Source organism: Bufo bufo, chromosome 5 (assembly GCF_905171765.1).
Source record: "Bufo bufo chromosome 5, aBufBuf1.1, whole genome shotgun sequence".
Classification (NCBI taxonomy): domain Eukaryota; kingdom Metazoa; phylum Chordata; class Amphibia; order Anura; family Bufonidae; genus Bufo; species Bufo bufo.
The window spans coordinates 540,844,130-540,862,826 of NC_053393.1; the positions used below are offsets into that span (position 1 = coordinate 540,844,130).

The following is an 18,697-nucleotide window of genomic DNA, read 5'->3' on the forward strand; positions in this document are numbered from 1 at the left end:
GAGCTCCCTCTAGTGGTGGCTGTATATATCTGTATGCAGTAATCTCCTGAGTTTCCTCTAGTGGTGGCTGTATATATCTGTATGCAGTAATCCCCTGAGCTCCCTCTAGTGGTGGCTGTATATATCTGTATGTAGTAATCTCCTGAGCGCTCTCTAGTGGTGGCTGTATATATCTGTAAGTAGTAATCTCCTGAGCTCTCTCTAGTGGTGGCTGTATATATCTGTATGTAGTAATCTCCTGAACTCCCTCTAGTTCTGGCTGTATATATCTGTATGCAGTAATCTCCCGAGCTTCCTTTAGTGGTGGCTGTATATATCTGTATGTAGTAATCTCCTGAACTCCCTCTAGTTCTGGCTGTATATATCTGTATGCAGTAATCTCCCGAGCTTCCTTTAGTGGTGGCTGTATATATCTGTATGTAGTAATCTCCCGAGCTCCCTCTGGTGGTGGCTGTATATATCTGTATGCAGTAATCTCCCGAGCTTCCTCTAGTGGTGGCTGTATATATCTGTATTCATTAATCTCCTGAGCTCCCTCTAGTGGTGGCTGTATATATCTGTAAGTAGTAATCTCCTGAGCTCCCTCTAGTGGTGGCTGTATATATCTGTAAGTAGTAATCTCCTGAGCTCCCTCTAGTGGTGGCTGTATATATCTGTATGTAGTAATTTCCTGAGCTCCCTCTAGTGGTGGCTGTATATATCTGTATACAGTAATCTCCTGAGCTCCCTCTAGTGGTGGCTGCAAGTAGCAGAATTTTATCATGTAAGTTAAGTCTATGCAGAAGATTTGGAGTGCACTATCAGAAAAAAAAGTGTTCTAATATCATACAATGATTTTTTTTTTTTCATTTTCTACCCTGAATCTTAATTTTGGTAAGGCCGGTTCTGATACTGTCTTACTTCTTAATTACGTTTATCTTCAGGCCAGTTTGTCCTTGAGTTAAAGACCTGATTGATCAGAGACAGACTGGTTGCTAGGGACATGCTGGCTGACAACTCTATAGAAAAGGCTACAGTTTTTCACAGTTAGGCCTCCTGCACACGAACGTATTTTTTTGCGGTCCGCAAAAACGGGTCCCGTTTTTCCGTGATCCGTGACTGTTTTTTCGTCCGTGGGTCTTCCTTGATTTTTGGAGGATCCACGGACATGAAAAAAAAGTCGTTTTGGTGTCCGCCTGGCCGTGCGGAGCCAAACGGATCCATCCTGAATTACAATGCAAGTCAATGGGGACGGATCCGTTTGACGTTGACACAATATGGTGCCATTTCAAACGGATCCGTCCCCATTGACTTTCAATGTAAAGTCTGGAGTCCCTTTTATACCATCGGATCAGAGTTTTCTCCAATCCGATGGTATATTTTAACTTGAAGCGTCCCCATCACCATGGGAACGCCTCTATGTTAGAATATACTGTCGGATATGAGTTAGATCGTGAAACCTCATTTCCGACAGTATATTCTAACACAGAGGCGTTCCCATGGTGATGGGGACGCTTCTAGTTAGAATATACTACAAACTGTGTACATGACTGCCCCCCGATCTCTTACAGGGGGCCGTGATCAGCACAATTAACCCCTCAGGTGCCGCACCTGAAGGGGTTAATTGTACTATCATATCCCCCTGTAAGAGATCAGGGCTGCCAGGCAGCAGGGGGCAGACCCCCCCCCCCCCTCCCCAGTTTGAATATCATTTGTGGCCAGTGCGGCCCCCCCCCCTTCCTCCCTCTATTGTAATAAATCGTTGGTGGCACAGTGTGCGCCCCCCCCCCCTTCCTCCCTCTATTGTAATAAATCGTTGGTGGCACAGTGTGCGCCCCCCATCGGCCCCCCCTCCCTCTATAGCATTAACAACATTGGTGGCCAGTGTGCGGCCTCCCATATACCCCCCCCCCGATCATTGGTGGCAGCGGGTTACTAGCAATAGTACAATAGTAAAAGATTCATACTTACCTGGGAGCTGCGATGTCTGTGTCCGGCCGGGAGCTCCTCCTACTGGTAAGTGACAGTTCATTTAGCAATGCGCCGCACAGACCTGTCACTTACCAGTAGGTGGAGCTCCCGGCCGGACACGAACATCGCAGCAGCCACCAGCAGGTAAGTATGAATCTTCTACTATTGTACTATTGCTAAGTAACCATGGCAACCAGGACTGTAGTAGCGTCCTGGTTGCCATGGTTACCGATCGGAGCCCCAGCGATTAAACTGGGACTCCGATCGGAACTCCGCTGCCACCAATGATGGGGGGGGGGGGGAGATGGGAGGCCGCACACTGGTCACCAATGTTGTTAATGCTATAGAGGGAGGGGGGGCCGATGGGGGGCGCACACTGTGCCACCAACGAATTATTACAATAGAGGGAGGGAGGGGGGGCGCACACTGTGCCACCAACGAATAATTACAATAGAGGGGGGGGGGGGCCGCACTGGCCACCAACCTATTATTACAATAGAGGGGGGGGGGCCGCACTGGCCACCAATGATATTGAAACTGGGGAGGGGGGAGGGTCTGCCCCCTGCTGCCTGGCAGCCCTGATCTCTTACAGGGGGATATGATAGTACAATTAACCCCTTCAGGTGCCGCACCTGAAGGGGTTAATTGTGCTGATCACGGCCCCCTGTAAGAGATCGGGTGCTGCCAGGCAGCAGGGGGCAGTCTTGTACACAGTTTGTAGTGTATTCTAACTAGAAGCGTCCCCATCACCATGGGGACGCCTCTGTGTTAGAATATACTGTCGGTTCTGAGTTTTCACGAAGTGAAAACTCAGCTATGAAAAAGCTTTTATGCAGACGGATCTTCAGATCCGTCTGTATAAAAAGTAACCTACGGCCACGGATCACGGACACGGATGCCAATCTTGTGTGCATCCGTGTTCTTTCACGGACCCATTGACTTGAATGGGTCCGTGAACCGTTGGCCGTGAAAAAAATAGGACAGGTCATATTTTTTTCACGGCCAGGAAACACGGATCTCGGATGCGGCTGCAAAACGGTGCATTTTCCGTTTTTTCCACGGACCCATTGAAAGTCAATGGGTCCGTGAAAAAAAATGGAAAACGGCACAACGGCCACGGGTGCACACAACGGTCGTGTGCAGGAGGCCTTACCAGATTGTCAGACAGGACTCAGTTCATGGCTGGATTAGCACTATACTGACAGAGGAGAACAGGACACCTGCTGCACCTAGGACTGCTCACCTCAGCTGGACTTTGTAATCAGATATTAAAAAAAAAAAAACATATTTGAAACGAAAAACCCTTTTAACAATGTAAATTGCATTATAAATTCTGTGCAAGTTGCTTGTTTTTTATATTTTTTTATTAAAATCCAACTTTACTCCATTGTGTAACAATGTATGCAATTTGAGGAGACTGGTGGAAGCAGTGACAATGGGCCCCCTTCTTGGTGCGGGCCCTTCCGAAGCTTCTCCCCTGTGGTGGGTCATAGCTCAGTCTGAGAAAGATGGCGCACTTTCTTCATGTTTTCTATCACTAAGAAGAATGTACAAAAGATTAGATACATTTAGTCAGACTCCTACTCCCATCGTTTAGTCCAATGACTGAATGGGTTTAGAAAGTGACAACTTTTGTGAGCCACAAACGTGCTCCGAGTAGTCGTTCTTCTCTTCCCCGGCTCCTTATATAAAGTGAATTACTCAGCAGGGAAGGATGTGCAAAAATTACATGATCAGGACAGGAATGTTTCCATTCACTGACAGCAAGAAAATCCTTAAAGGAAAAGTATACCTTAAAAGCATCATACATTTCACAGTGAGATGATGCCTTTTGTGGATCCTAGAAAAATTTGGGAGGCTGGGTAGGTTGAGTTTTTCTTAAACAGCAAGGCACCCAGCTAAACTGTTATGGGGGAGGAGGTGTCGGTCCACAAGCTTGCTGACTGTTTCCAAAAACAACCAGCAAAATTGTCAATTCAGCTGCAGAGTATAAAGCATGCTGTAACATAGGACAATGAGAGACAACTATCCTCTACATTTGGGTTGTCTGAAAGTGACATTTACCAAACTTCCACGTGGCCACCTACCTATGTTGAGAGGTACATACATACGATACTGTCCATGAGAAGACGTGACTTACACAGCGGCATGTCCTGCGATCCATACGCATATAGGCGATTGGAATAACGCCCGGTGATGTCCGCTCTGACTTTGAAGGAAGGATCTGTAAGAAGAAGATGTGCTAACATCAGAAGGCGACAGTAGCCTCAACGGGCAATGCAACAACATTTCTATTGCCCCCTGCAAGACCATAAATAAGGCTGCTATGGGGGCCCCTGGAGAGAGGGCCCTAATTCCACATTGTTCTTGTATATCGATAGTTTTTATACCTAAAAGAAAGGGGCGTGGCTAGACAGTGATACAATATTGCAACTAATGTATCGACGTTTCACTCCCAGTTATTTCCACAAAGGTGATCTATAAATAAACCCGCCCTGCGCCTCATGCATCCGCTTTAACCACTAGCCGCACACGTAACGCCGATAGGCGTCCGGGCGGCGGCACACACAGGCTCAGCGACGCCTATTGGCGTCATCTCGCGTGAGCCGAGATTTCCTGTGAACGCGCGTTCACAGGATCGTGAAGTAAACAAGTTGATCTACAGCCTGCCAGCGGCGATCGTTCGCTGGCAGGCTGTAGATGCGATTTTTTTAACCCCTAACAGGTATATTAGACGCTGTTTTGATAACAGCGTCTAATATACCTGCTACCTGGTCCTCTGGTGGTCCCTTTTGCTTGGATCGACCACCAGAGGACACAGGCAGCTCAGTAAGTAGCACCAAGCACCACTACACTATACTACACCCCCCCCCCCCGTCACTTATTAACCCCTTATTAACCCCTGATCACCCCATATAAACTCCCTGATCACCCCCCTGTCATTGATCACCCCCCTATAAGGCTCCATTCAGACGTCCGTAAGTGTTTTGCGGATCCGCACATTGCCAGAACTATATAGAAAATGCCTTTTCTTGTCCGCAATTGCGGACAAGAATAGGACATGTTCTATATTTTTGCGGAATGGAAGTGCGGACCCGGAAGTGCAGATCCGCAATTCCGGATCCGAGCGGGACAAAGTCTGTCCCCATAGAAATGAATGGGTCCGCAATTCCGTTCCGCATAATGCGGAACAGAATTGCGGACGTGTGAATGGGGCCTAAGGGTCCCTTATCACCGCCAGTTAGTTTGCCACTTGTTAGGTAGTTAGCACCCACCGCACCGCAGTCACTGATTAGTCGCTGATTAGCGTCATCGCTGTCGCTAATCAGCACTAGTACTATATAGTATCTGTAAGTGATCAATACTGATCGCAATCAGATCTATATCAGTACATTAGGGTCACCTTAGGCTCTACAAAACGCAGTTTTCACCCGATCAGGCCTGATCTTGTGCGCACACTTGCGTTCAGTCCGCCCCACCGCAGTGACAGAAATTTTTTTTTTCTGATCACTTTAAAAACACCGCAAAATCGCTGCGGCGCTATAAAGATCACTTTTGAGCTTTTTGGATCTTTATTAGTGATCGCAGCTTCTTTTTTTTTTTGCACATTTTTTGGCAGAGATTTTTTCATCCACATTGATCGATGCGAATGAAGAAATCTGTGCCGTTCATTTTTTCTTTCAGCCCAGAGGCTGAACGGAAAAAAAAAATCTCATTACCCGTATGCTCAATATAAGGAGAATAGCAGAAACTCCTAATGCTGGGCATACATGTAATGATTGCGGAGACCCTCAAATGCCAGGGCAGTACAAACACCCCATAAATGACCCCATTTCGGAAAGTGGACACCCCAAGATATTCACTGAGGGGCATATTGAGTCCATGAAAGATTGAACTTTTTGTCACAAGTTAGCGGAAAGGGAGACTTTGTGAGAAAAAACAAAAAAAAATCAATTTCCGCTAACTTGTACCAAAAAAAAATATTTTCTATGAACTCGCCATGCCCCTCACGGAATACCTTAGGGTGTCTTCTTTCCAAAATGGGGTCACTTGTGGGGTATTTATACTGCCCTGGCATTTTAGGGGCCTAAAGCGTGAGAAGTAGTTTGGAATCCAAATGCCTAAAAATGACCTGTGAAATCCTAAAAGGTGCTCTTTGGAATATGGGCCCCTTTGTGCACCTTGGCTGCAAAAAAGTGTCACACATGTGGTATCGCCGTACTCAGGAGAAGTTGGGCAATGTGTTTTGGGGTGTCATTTTACATATACCCATGCTGGGTGAGAGAAATATCTCTGTAAATTGACAACTTTGTATAAAAAAATGAAAAAAAGTTGTCATTTACAGAGATATTTCTCTCACCCAGTATGGGTATATGTAAAAAGACACCCCAAAACACATTGCCCAACTTCTCCTGAGTACGGCGATACCACATGTGTGACACTTTTTTGCATCCTAGGTGCATAAAGGGACCGAAAGTCCAACGAGTACCTTTAGGCTTTACAGGGTTGCTCACAATTTAGCCCCGCACAAAATGCCAGAACAGTAAACCCACCCCACAAATGACCCGATTTCGGAAAGTAGACACCCCAAGGTATTCACTGAGGGGCATAGTCAGTCCGTGGGAGATTTAAATTTTATTGCCAGAAGTTAGCAGAAATGGAAACTTTATTATTATTATTTTTTCTTCAGAAAGTGTCATTTTCCGCTAACTTGTGAAAAAAAATTAAACCATACATGAACTCACCATGCCCCTCCGCAAATACTTTGGGGTGTCTTCTTTCTAAAATGGGGTCATTTGGGGGGTATTTATACTATCCTGGCATTCTAGCACCTCAGGAAACATGACAGGTGCTCAGAAAGTCAGAGCTGCTTCAAAATGCGGAAATTCACATTTTTGTACCATAGTTTGTAAACGCTATAACTTTTGCGCAAACCAATAAATATACACTTATTGGATTTTTTTTTTATCAAAGACATGTAGCACAATACATTCTGACACAAACTTGTATAGAAATGTAATTATATTTGAACAATTTAACCAGAGAAAGTTAAAAAATACACTTTTTTTTTAGAAAATTGCGGCCTATTTTGATTAATATCGGAAAAACGAAAAATCTCAGCAGCAATCAAATACCACCAAAAAAAAGCTCTATTTGTGAGAAGAAAAGGAGGTAAAATTCATTTGGGTGCCAAGTTGCATGACCGAGCAATAAACCGTTAAAGTTGTGAAGTGCCGATTTGTAAAAAAGGGCCTGGTCACTAGGGGGGTATAAACATGTGGTCCTTAAGTGGTTAACATCCAGCAAATGTCGCCATCATTTTGAATGCATCTCACCAGCAACGCCAGTGATACGGAAGACGTCTAAACTGGGCAATATGATAATATGGAGTCCCGGACTCCGCTCACCAATGAACAGGATCCTGGGCACGTACTGACCATCTGGGGCCAAGTTTTTGTCCGTTGTCTCGTGCTGGAAAAAGGAGTTTCACAATGAGTGTTCATCTTCTATACAGTATGTGCAGCATATTAATTCATAGATTATACGGGATGCAGACCACAGGGACACCCCCCCCCCCCCCCCCCCCCCCAACCCTCATTAAATCGTAGTTTCCTGAATGGGGCAAAACTTAAAATGTCGCAAGAGGATGGAAATATTTGAGGGCATTGGATACTGCTGTAAAAAAGGAGCAATTGTGAATGAAAATGGCATAGAAAACACACAAAATATGTATAATTGCATATATCATGGTACGGGCGCGGGGGGGGGGGGGGGGGTGCTAATCTACCGCCCTATGACGTATGTGTAATGCCGCTGGTGTACACGTATGGCATTACAGTATGTAGACTGGCACTTTAAAATTTCCCACCAGATGGCGCTGCGTGATCAAGGCTTTTGGTGCATGACTCCCATTTTCTCCCCCTACCATGAGATTCAGCATGATGAAGTTTTTCTTCGCCAGTTCCTGGACTTCCGCACTTTTGGAAAACGCTTTTTTCAGGGCTGAGAAAAACATCATTATTAGATTCACACAAAGGGTTAAAATAAACCTAGAACAGGTGATATCTGTGTCCTGCCCTTCTGAGCCTGCACGGTGCAATTGCTAAAATTGTAATTCCCTAACACTGACATGCAGAAGAATTTCCAGCAGGTAACCTTCTGAAATAGCTAATATAACAATTCCATAATACCCCTTTATTAGTTATTAGTTGTCAGTCCTATCTACCCCGATGTGTTGTCAGAAGGTTCCTGCATTCTGCTGACCACAGCTGTAGGACAATCACGAGAAATATGCATATTATTTGATATAAGGGGCGATTCCTAAAAATTGCCATATAGTACGTAATTAACATTTGACAGCTTATTTATCAATATAATCTACAGATGAGTCACTTTCTAACTAGGGATCCATAATGTCATGTGCCTCCAGCCTGCATTCACAATTCTGCAGGCTTCAGAGCTGAAATATCTGCTTAATCACTGCCCTTGCATTGGTGATTTGCATTCTAAGAAGTGTTTTCTTTGCACTGATGATGGAAAAAGTAACTGACAAGCTTGCTGTTTCCAATAACAACCAGCAGAATAGTGAGCGCAGCTCTGGAGTATAATACAGGATGTAACTCAGGATCAGTACAGGATAAGTAATGTATGTACACAGTGTCTCCATCAGCAGAATAGTGAGCGCAGCTCTGGAGTATAATACAGGATGTAACTCAGGATCAGTACAGGATAAGTAATGTATGTACACAGTGACTCCACCAGCAGAATAGTGAGTGCAGCTCTGGAGTATAATACAGGATGTAACTCAGGATCAGTACAGGATAAGTAATGTATGTACACAGTGACTGCACCAGCAGAATAGTGAGTACAGCTCTGGAGTATAATACAGGATGTAACTCAGGATCAGTACAGGATAAGTAATGTAATGTATGTACACAGTGACTCCACCAGCAGAATAGTGAGTGCAGCTCTGGAGTATAATACAGGATGTAACTCAGGATCAGTACAGGATAAGTAATGTAATGTATGTACACAGTGACTGCACCAGCAGAATAGTGAGTGCAGCTCTGGAGTATAATGCATGATGTAACTCAGGATCAGTACAAGATAAGTAATGTAATGTATGTACACAGTGACTGCACCAGCAGAATAGTGAGTGCAGCTCTGGAGTATAATACAGGAAGCACCTCAGGATCAGTACAGGATAAGTAATGTATGTACACAGTAAATGCACCAGCAGAATAGTGAGTGCAGCTCTGGAGTATAATACAGGATGTAACTCAGGATCAGTACAGGATAAGTAATGTAATGTATGTACACAGTGACTGCACCAGCAGAATAGTGAGTGCAGCTCTGGAGTATAATACAGGATGTACCTCAGGATCAGTACAGGATAAGTAATGTATGTACACAGTGACTGCACCAGCAGAATAGTGAGTGCAGCTCTGGAGTATAATACAGGATGTAACTAAGGATCAGTACAGGATAAGTAATGTAATATATGTACACAGTGACTGCACCAGCAGAATAGTGAGTGCAGCTCTGGAAGATGTAACTCAGGATCAGTATAGGATAAGTAATGTAATGTACACAGTGACTGCACCAGCAGAATAGTGAGTGCAGCTCTGGAGTATAATACAGGATGTAACTAAGGATCAGTACAGGATAAGTAATGTAATATATGTACACAGTGACTGCACCAGCAGAATAGTGAGTGCAGCTCTGGAGTATAATACAAGATGTAATTCAGGATCAGTACAGGATAAGTAATGTAATGTATGTACACAGTGACTCCACCTGTAGAATAGTGAGTGCAGCTCTGGAGTATAATACAGGATGTAACTCAGGATCAGTACAGGATAAGTAATGTAATGTATGTACACAGTGACTCCACCAGCAGAATAGTGAGTGCAGCTCTGGAGTATAATGCAGGAAGTAACTCAGGATCAGTACAGGATAAGTAATGTATGTACACAGTGACTGCACCAGCAGAATAGTGAGTGCAGCTCTGGAGTATAATACAGGATGTAACTCAGGATCAGTACTGGATAAGTAATGTTTCTACACAGTGACTGCACCAGCAGAATAGTGAGTGCAGCTCTGGAGTATAATACAGGATGTAACTCAGGATCAGTACAGGATAAGTAATGTATGTACACAGTGACTTCACCAGCAGAATAGTGAGTGCAGCTCTGGAGTATAATACAGGATGTAACTCAGGATCAGTACAGGATAAGTAATGTAATGTATGTACACAGTATATATGTGTAGGAAACAGACAGAGTGACAGCCGGGCCTGGTCTGCGAGAGGGCTTGTGATCTTGTGATCTTGCTTAGCCTCAGCAGTGGGGTTTGCTAAAAAATTTGCTGTGCGGCCCAGTTATTCCTGGTTGCGCCATAGTCAGTAATGTAATGTACACAGTGACTCCACTTTTCATGCTCATTTAGTGATACATCGTTTACCTTGACACTGCTGACAATCCTCCGAATGATGAATCACCATGAGAGGTTTTTTACTGTAAGAGAAGAGGACATTTAACTCCTCTCAATCCCCGGGTTTAATCTGTGCAGAATGTGCAGTAAATCTGTAAACACTTTGCTTGTCCAAAATATGTTTTATCTTTTATTCTCCATTCACATCCAAAGCTGCGTTCAGGGTTCTGTAGAAGTCTGTTACCAGTGCAGTGACACAGAGGAAATCTGGTAGGTCTCATGACTGTCAATATGGTTTAAATTAATTGCTGTCTGTTGCAGACTTTGGTAAGTGGATGTGGATGGAGAAGATGCCATGACAGACCATAAAATCAGTACAAGATCAGTAAACTTTGAAACTGTGAATTCAGAATACTATTTTAACATTTTGGCTAGGGCTGAATTTTTTTTTTATTCTTTTATTTTCTGCTTCTTATGCTGAATTTAGTATATCTCCGATCCACATATATGGAATATCCACACACACTAGGAGTGTATAGGATCCTGTCCAGTATACTGTACAATGCTATTTTTGGAGAAGATTCCACCTAATGGTGACAACTGGTACTGCAATCCCATTTGTATTATGTTTAGTAAAGTTCTGTTCTGTGACTACAGAACCCCCTCTGCCCTCGGTATACTAATAGTTCAATTACTTATCCCCGATCCACAAGATGGGACTGTCTGCGACAGCAGAATACACTGCTCGGCTTTCTCCAGCATTCCCATAGAGATAAGTGGAGTGGTAGTGTGTATAGTTGACTGTTGCTCCATTCACATGAGGGAACACAAGACCCTCATTCTCATGACTGGAAGTGGTCCCTGTGGTTGGACTCCATAAACCAGGCACTGATCCCGTATCCGCTTCTTATCCCCTATTTGCTTCTACATGAAATGCTGCTTTCACGAGCAAGAGCCCTGGTGGTCTAGGGTAGTTGAGGGGTTAATGGTAACATCTCTGATGGGCTAGGCAATGATCTGGTTAACAGTAGCAATCCTGGTGGTCTAGAGAAGTGTAGGGATTAATGGTAAAACCATAGCTGAATGATAACATCACTTGGGAAGGGGTCCATGATAACATCCGTGGTGGTCTTGGGTGGTAAAGGGGTTCATGATAAGGTGGTGGTCTTGGGTGGTGAAGGGGTTCATAATAACATCCGTGGGGGTCTTGGGTGGTGAATGGGTTCATGATAACATTCCTAGTTGTCTTAGGTGGTGAAGGGGTTCATAATAACATCCGTGGTGGTCTTGGGTGGTGAAGAGGTTCATAATAACATCCGTGGGTGTCTTGGGTGGTGAAGAGGTTCATGATAACATTCCTGGTTGTCATGGGTGGTGAAGGGGTCCATGATAATATCCGTGGTGGTCTTGGGTGGGCAAGGCGTTCATAATAACATCCGTGGGGGTCTTGGGTGGTGAAGGGGTTCATGATAAGGTGGTGGTCTTGGGTGGTGAAGGGGTTCATAATAACATCCGTGGTGGTCTTGGGTGGTGAAGAGGTTCATAACAACATCCGTGGGGGTCTTGGGTGGTGAAGGGGTTCATGATAACATCCCTAGTGGTCTTGGGTGGTGAAGGGGTCATCTCCTTGTACAGACAGCTGCAGGATTTCTTGCATCTCTACTGTTAATCATAGAGGGGCAGGAGTGCAACAGAAGCAGGATACTCATTTTAAACACCCTCCTGTGGCTAAATGGACCCCAACTTCCTTCTGGGTCCCTGTGCAGCTGAGCCGGTTCTACTCCTGCTGCCTACTCGGGAATTCTTGATATATTGCTGTCTATCTGCAGAAACATTGCCTGGTATAGAGGGTATGCGGACCCAAAATAAGGGTAGATTAAGGAGACACAAGAAATATCTTGATATAGTTTTTCGGACTGGGTTTTGCAATACAAGCTCTATAACACGGCCCCTACTGACCACGTGGCTTTATAATACTGGGACCCCTGGCAGAGGGGCCAATTTCTCATGATTACCCACGATGGCCGGACTATTGGCACCTCGTCATCCGGGGTCTGTCTGTCCACTGTGCAGACGCTTTGATATAAGCAGCAACACAAGACATTTTTACAGGATGATTGTGGCTGTGCAATGGGGTCCAGTCAGGACTCAGAACCGATTCTTCTGAGGTTTCGGTCACTTTTCCAATAAAGCTTTTAAAATCAGGCAAATGTCTCCATCTAGTGGGTGAACTTTGAATAACACTCCAGACACTGACAACATGAAAAGTTTCCAGTAACGCTAGGTGACAATACCAAAATTACTCGCATGCAGGGCCAGCTCCAGGATCATGTGGGCCCTTGGGCGATAAATCTCAGTGGGCCCCCTTGTGGCATTTGCCAAATGTCACTGCGGCATCTGAGAGTGTTAAAAAAAAACAGAAGCGCGCGCTTCCTGCTCAGTGGAGATCGGAGAAAGCACCCTGAAAATAGCACTCTAAAAATAAGCCGCAGCTTGTACTCGGCTTCCAGTCTCATTATTAGTATATCCCAGTTCAGGCCACTAGGTGGCAGCACTAAACTGTGAAATAGTGATTTCTATACAGAATAATGGAGCAATTGCCATTATTCTGTATAAGTTGCAATCTGATGAAAAGTAATTAAAAAAAAGTTTTTAAAAAAAAAGTTTTGAAATTATAAAAAAAACGTAAAAAGTTAAATCACCCAACTTTCCCTAAAATAAAAAATAAACCAAAAAAGAATAACATTATGGGCATTGTCGCATGTGAAAACACCCATACTATTAAAATATATTTTAAAAAAAGTTAGCTCATATGGTAAAGGATGTAACTGAAAAAAAGAAAAAAAGGCTGAATTGCTGCTTTTTCATCACTGTATCTCCTAAGAAAGTCATACACACACCAAAATGGTACTGTCAAAAAATACAGATTTCCCTCAAATAAGCCCCCCCACATCTCTGTAGACATAACTATAAAAAAAAGTTATGGGGGTCACCGGGGAGCAGGGGTTCTGTTAGGGTTGTCACCTTTCCCCCAAAAAATAATAATAGTTACACAAATTAAAAAAGTTGGTGTGTCTATTTTAGTTAGCTTCTTTTTATGATTCTGCTGGGATTCAAACTCACAGCCTTCTACATTCAAGTCAAGAACCTTAACCACTGAGCTATAGAGCTTCATGTGAACCTGCTGCAACTATGGACTGTGCAGGGGTCACTGGAAACCTAAGACAGGACCCGATCTGGACAATTCATATGCGTGAATAGACTTCACCTGTCAAGTAATCAGGACTTCTTGCTCCAAGTCCGGCTATTATTGATGTCTGTTGTTTCTTGGTCAATTTCACAAGGACTTACTGGGACTTAAAAGCGCCATTTATGATTCTATACTATTTTTGCTCTTCTTAATAATTTCAACAATGAAAAGTTCTGAAACCTTGTCATATACTTTCTATTCTCGAATATACCATATTTAAGACCTCCGCTTGCTGTCAACACAAATCTCTTCCCCTGGCTTGGACCCCAGGCTGATCGCTCTTACCTACAGGGATACATTGTAATAAACTAACAGCATCATGAGCGGAACTTAGTCAGGAAGGTTCTCCGGCACCTGAATGCAAATGTTTCCATTCACTGACAGCAAGCAGACGTCTTGAAAATGGTGAGAAATGGCGAGACTAAGTATATTCAGAACTTCTCATGATACATCCATTAAACTTTTAGAAAATTTATTTTCATGAAAAACTTCACCGGAATGTATATCGATTGAATGTTACCCGAAATGGCAGATGTAGCAGAGCTGGGTTTGCGATGTGGCACCGTGCGTGGTGATGTCACCTTGTATAGCGCATATTTCATGTCATCATGGTGGACACACAATACAGTGAGCTGAGTTTGGAGGGTCTCATTGCGGGGCCCCTGCCATCGTCCTGTCTCCAAGTGAACGGTTCAAGTCAAGTCGCCCCTTTAAGAATGCATATACAGTGATATAACAAACTCAGTGGCGCCCCCTACCTCTTTTTGGCATTGTACAATCCTTCTTCATAGGACGGCACCCAGGAGAGCTCATCTCCCCAACCTAGAAGAAAACAAGACATTGAGTCAGGCTTTTTTTTTTAACCCTGTAATTTCCTAACCGGAGACTTTTGAGGACACAGGACCTCTCGAGAGCATCTGTGGTGAGGGGATCTCCTTCTTCACCGCCACGGCCAAGTTAGAGGATAAGGTAATAAGGACGATCGACACCGCCAGCGTTGACATATACATTATGGCTCCTCGATTTTGCAGTCGGCGATCTCCTGAAATGAGAAAATCCTCCATCAGCGCAGGGATCTTATGGGGGCGGCCTGAACGCTGCGACTGTACTGATTATTATATCATTATTACAGTCACTGGGATGTGGCTTAGAATTATTACTATAGATATAATGAACACCATTAAAGGGGTCTTCCAAAGTCTTAAAGGGATTGTCCATTTTCTGCTAAAATGTTAGAAATTCCGCACCCCGATGTGTAATGGGCATTAGACGCACTAAGAGGCTTTATCACCTACCTTAGACCCCCGGTGGCCTTCACCATTCAGGGTAAGGTAAGCCCTGGAGCGTTTCAACATTTATTTTGGCATTTTGTGGACAACCCATTCAAAATGGAAAGGTCTACAAATTTATAATATACTTTGTGTTTCAGTTCCTTGCCGTTTGCAATAATTCTGCATGCTGTCAGTGAATGGGAACACTATTATCGACATTAAACCTGTACACAGCGAAGTAGATGAAATGGTATCTATTCTAGACAATGCTCTGGGACATTAGAAGAAAAACAATTGAGGGATAGTGAGGAGCAAGAACGTACAGTAAATACATGAATGTGTAACGGGTGCCTCCCCCCAGGGTCCTCCTATGTCGCGTCCCAGGTGTAGGAAATGCCGAGTAGTATGTTGCGGCCTAAAATGTCTCTTTATGTGTGTCACGGTGCTCCTACCTGGACCACAGGCTTTGGCTCCGAAGCAATAAATAGGGGAAATAATTGAGGGATTTGAAAGAATAACTTGAGCCCAGACTTTGAGATGAAGTTCAACAGCAGCTTTACTTGAATCTGCGTTTGTTCTTACAGTTTTCAGGCTTTGTCTTGGTTCCAGCAGGCTTTAGCATGAAACTGGCAGGTAAACTCAACTCTGCTATGTCTCTGTTTCTCTCTGACTCTTCTATACTGACAGGCTGGCTGTATAACTCAGCTTCTTATGTATGCTCCACTTCTTCTCTGTAGTCTAACTCTAGGTTATGCCAGGGAACTTTTCTCCTGGCTCCTGAGGATACAAGCTTAAGCCTCCATGGCCAGCAGAGCTTAAGGTGCTCTGGCTGGCGTGGGCACGTCCAGCGGAGACGTGCCCCTGCACACCCTTCCCCTGTCTAGGGAAGACCTGAACTGGAACTTACTGGTCTCTACCCTTCCTGCAGGAAGTAGGAGTAGCCCACTTCTCTCCAGAGGGCGGTTAGAATGGAATGGTAAGTTCCATTCTATCTAACTATAGCGCTGCCGTGTTTGCTGCCACCTGCTGGCGAACCAGGCACATTACATGAACAGTTACATAACAACATTATTAGGAATGCACAGTATGGAGGACCTGGAAATAAATGCATAAGATGACATGAGGATAGACTAATAAAGACAGTAGCAGGGTGCAGGATTGGTAACACCACTCTGGGTTGTTTCAAATGGTGATCTGCCAAATTTTTCTATAGTTCTGGATCTATCATGGGAATCAAAATCAATATGACATGGATGGAGAAGTATGAAGATTCAGAACCTTAGACAAACAGTAAGAACCTAGAGCATTAGATGGACACGTGGACGAACCTCCAAAAATAGCTAGAACGCTAAACAAATTTTGGAATGGACCATAATAATCCAGATTTTTACAAAAATTTACTGATGAACTGTAAAAGTCCAGATCATCAGATGTAAACAGACCTGGACAATGAGAATCTAGAACCATACCGGAATTTATCCATATACAGCAGAGCCATAAATCTATGCATGAAGAGTAAAGATCCAGAGCATCAGATGTGCTGGATAATGAGAATCTAGAACCATACAGTATTTTAGCCATATACAGGAGAGTATCGGATAAACACACGGATGGCCCAGAAAAATGTAGAACTTTAACTTTATTAATGAACCGTACAAATAATCCAGAATCATAAATCTATGCATTGACAGTAAGAATCCGGAGCAGGGCAAGGTGAATCTAGAACCTTACACAAATGAATAGATGATACAAATCCAGAACCATAGATATATTTATAGAGAAATAGTAAGAATCCAAGGATCACATGGAGAGATCATAAGAATCTAGAACCGCAGACAAATGTATGTCTAATGGGAGATTGTGAGGGGGGACCAACCAGATACTGTACTGATACATTGTAACAAACTAGCAGAGAGATTTCTCCAGCTCGCACTGATGTCTTTAGCTCACAGAGCATTGTGTAGACAAGTATATAACAGATGAGCGGATCCACCTGTAGCAATGCCTACGCCAGAACAGAAACGCTGAATTTTAATCTGCTACGTTCCTTTAAGGGCTCATTCACACGACCGTTGTTCTGGTCCGCATCTGAGCCGCAGTTTTTGCAGATCGGGTGCGGACCCATTCACTTTAATGTGGCCGCAAAAGATCCCTTCTAGAAAGAATTTTTGCAAATAAGAAAATCACAACGTAAGAATGCGGACTCACCTTCAGGCGTGCCTCTGCTGATACGTGCACTGCCTGATCCCTCGCCGAGCGAAGGTTGTTTTATAGCTGCACATTGAACAGGTGACCTGTGCCTCCGAGTAACTATAGCAACAAGGGAATAAATACCTGTTAAAAAAAAAAAAAAAAAAAATTTGTTTTCTTTTTGTTGGTTCCCATGCGTCCAGGGACTGTATATGCGGCTAAAAAGGATCTTATGTCTGCGGCTCCGGTGGACGGGACTGGGTCAGATCCAGAGAAAAGTAATTTAGAAGGGGTGAAAGGAAAGTACAAAAAAGGAGCTGTACATACATCCCGTGTATAAGTCCATTGTCTGTGGTGATTACAGTAGTTATATTCTAGTACATACAGTGCCTTGAAAAAGTATTCATACCCCTTGAACTTTTCCACATTTGTTCATGTTACATCTGTAAACTTAAATGTATTTTATTGGGGTTTTATGTGATAGACTAACATAAAGTGTCAAGGAATTCAAAGCAGCATGAATTTCAAAATGTTTAAAACATAAAAATAGAAAAGTGTGTTGTGCATTTGTATTCAGCCCCCTGTACTCTGATACCCCTAAATAAAATCCAGTGTGACCAAGTCTTCAGAAGTCACCTAATTAGTACATAGAGTCCACCTGTGTGTAATGTATTCTCAGTATAACTCCAGCTGTTCTGTGAAGTCCTCAGAGGATTGTTAAAGAACATTAGTGCTTAAACAGCATCATGAAAACCAAGGAACACATCAAACAGGTCAGGGATAAAGTTGTGGAGAAGTGTAAAGCAAGGGTTAGGCTATAAAAATATCCCAAGCTCTTAACATCTCACGGAGCACTGTTCAATCCATCATCCGAAAATGGAAGGAGTATGACACAACTGCAAACCTACCAAGACATGGCCGTCTACCTAAACTGACAGCCCAGGCAAGGAGAGCACTGATTAGAGAAGCAGCCAAGCGGCCCATGGTCACTCTGGAGGAGCTGCAGAGATCCACAGCTCAGGTGGGAGAATCTGTCCACAGGACAACTATTAGTCGTGAACTCCACAAATCTGGCTTTTATGGAAGAGTGGTAGGAAGAAAGCCATTTTTGAAAGCAAGCCATAAGAAGTCCTGTTTGCAGTCTGTCACAAGCCATGCAGGGGACACAGCAAACATGTGGAAGAAGGTGCTCTGGTCAGATAAAACCAAAGCTGAACTTTTTGGCCTAAATACAAAACGCTATGTGGGGCAGAAAACTAACCCTGCACATCGACCTGAACACACCATCCCCTCCGTGACACATGGTGGTGGCAGCATCATGCTGGGGGGAGGCTTTTCTTCAGCAGGGACAGGGAAGCTGGTCAGAGGAGATGGGAAGATGGATGGAGCTAAATACAGGACAATCCTGGAGGAAAACCTGGTAGAGGCTGCAAAAGACTTGAGACTGGGGCGGAGGTTCACCTTCCAGCAGGACAACGACCCTCAACATACAGCCAGAACTACAATGGAAGGGCTTAGATCAAAGCATCTTCATGTGTTAGAACGGCCCAGTCACAGTCCAGACCTAAATCACATTGAGAATCTGTGACAAGACTTGAGAATT

General features: G+C 43.9%; 1 protein-coding gene across 1 annotated transcript; it reads right to left on the reverse strand.

The window, feature by feature from the left end:
- Positions 1 to 3,301: 3,301 nt before the first annotated feature.
- Positions 3,302 to 17,203, reverse strand: LOC121001970 (anterior gradient protein 3-like). The gene is made up of 8 exons (XM_040433254.1): positions 17,113 to 17,203; positions 14,538 to 14,675; positions 14,392 to 14,455; positions 10,414 to 10,466; positions 7,877 to 7,953; positions 7,359 to 7,422; positions 4,091 to 4,174; positions 3,302 to 3,487 (listed from the first exon to the last, which is right to left on the reverse strand). The coding sequence occupies exons 2-8, from the start codon at positions 14,641 to 14,643 to the stop codon at positions 3,438 to 3,440; spliced, it is 498 nt and encodes a 165-aa protein (XP_040289188.1). The 5' UTR covers positions 14,644 to 14,675; positions 17,113 to 17,203; the 3' UTR covers positions 3,302 to 3,437.
- Between the last annotated feature and the right edge of the window lie 1,494 nt (positions 17,204 to 18,697).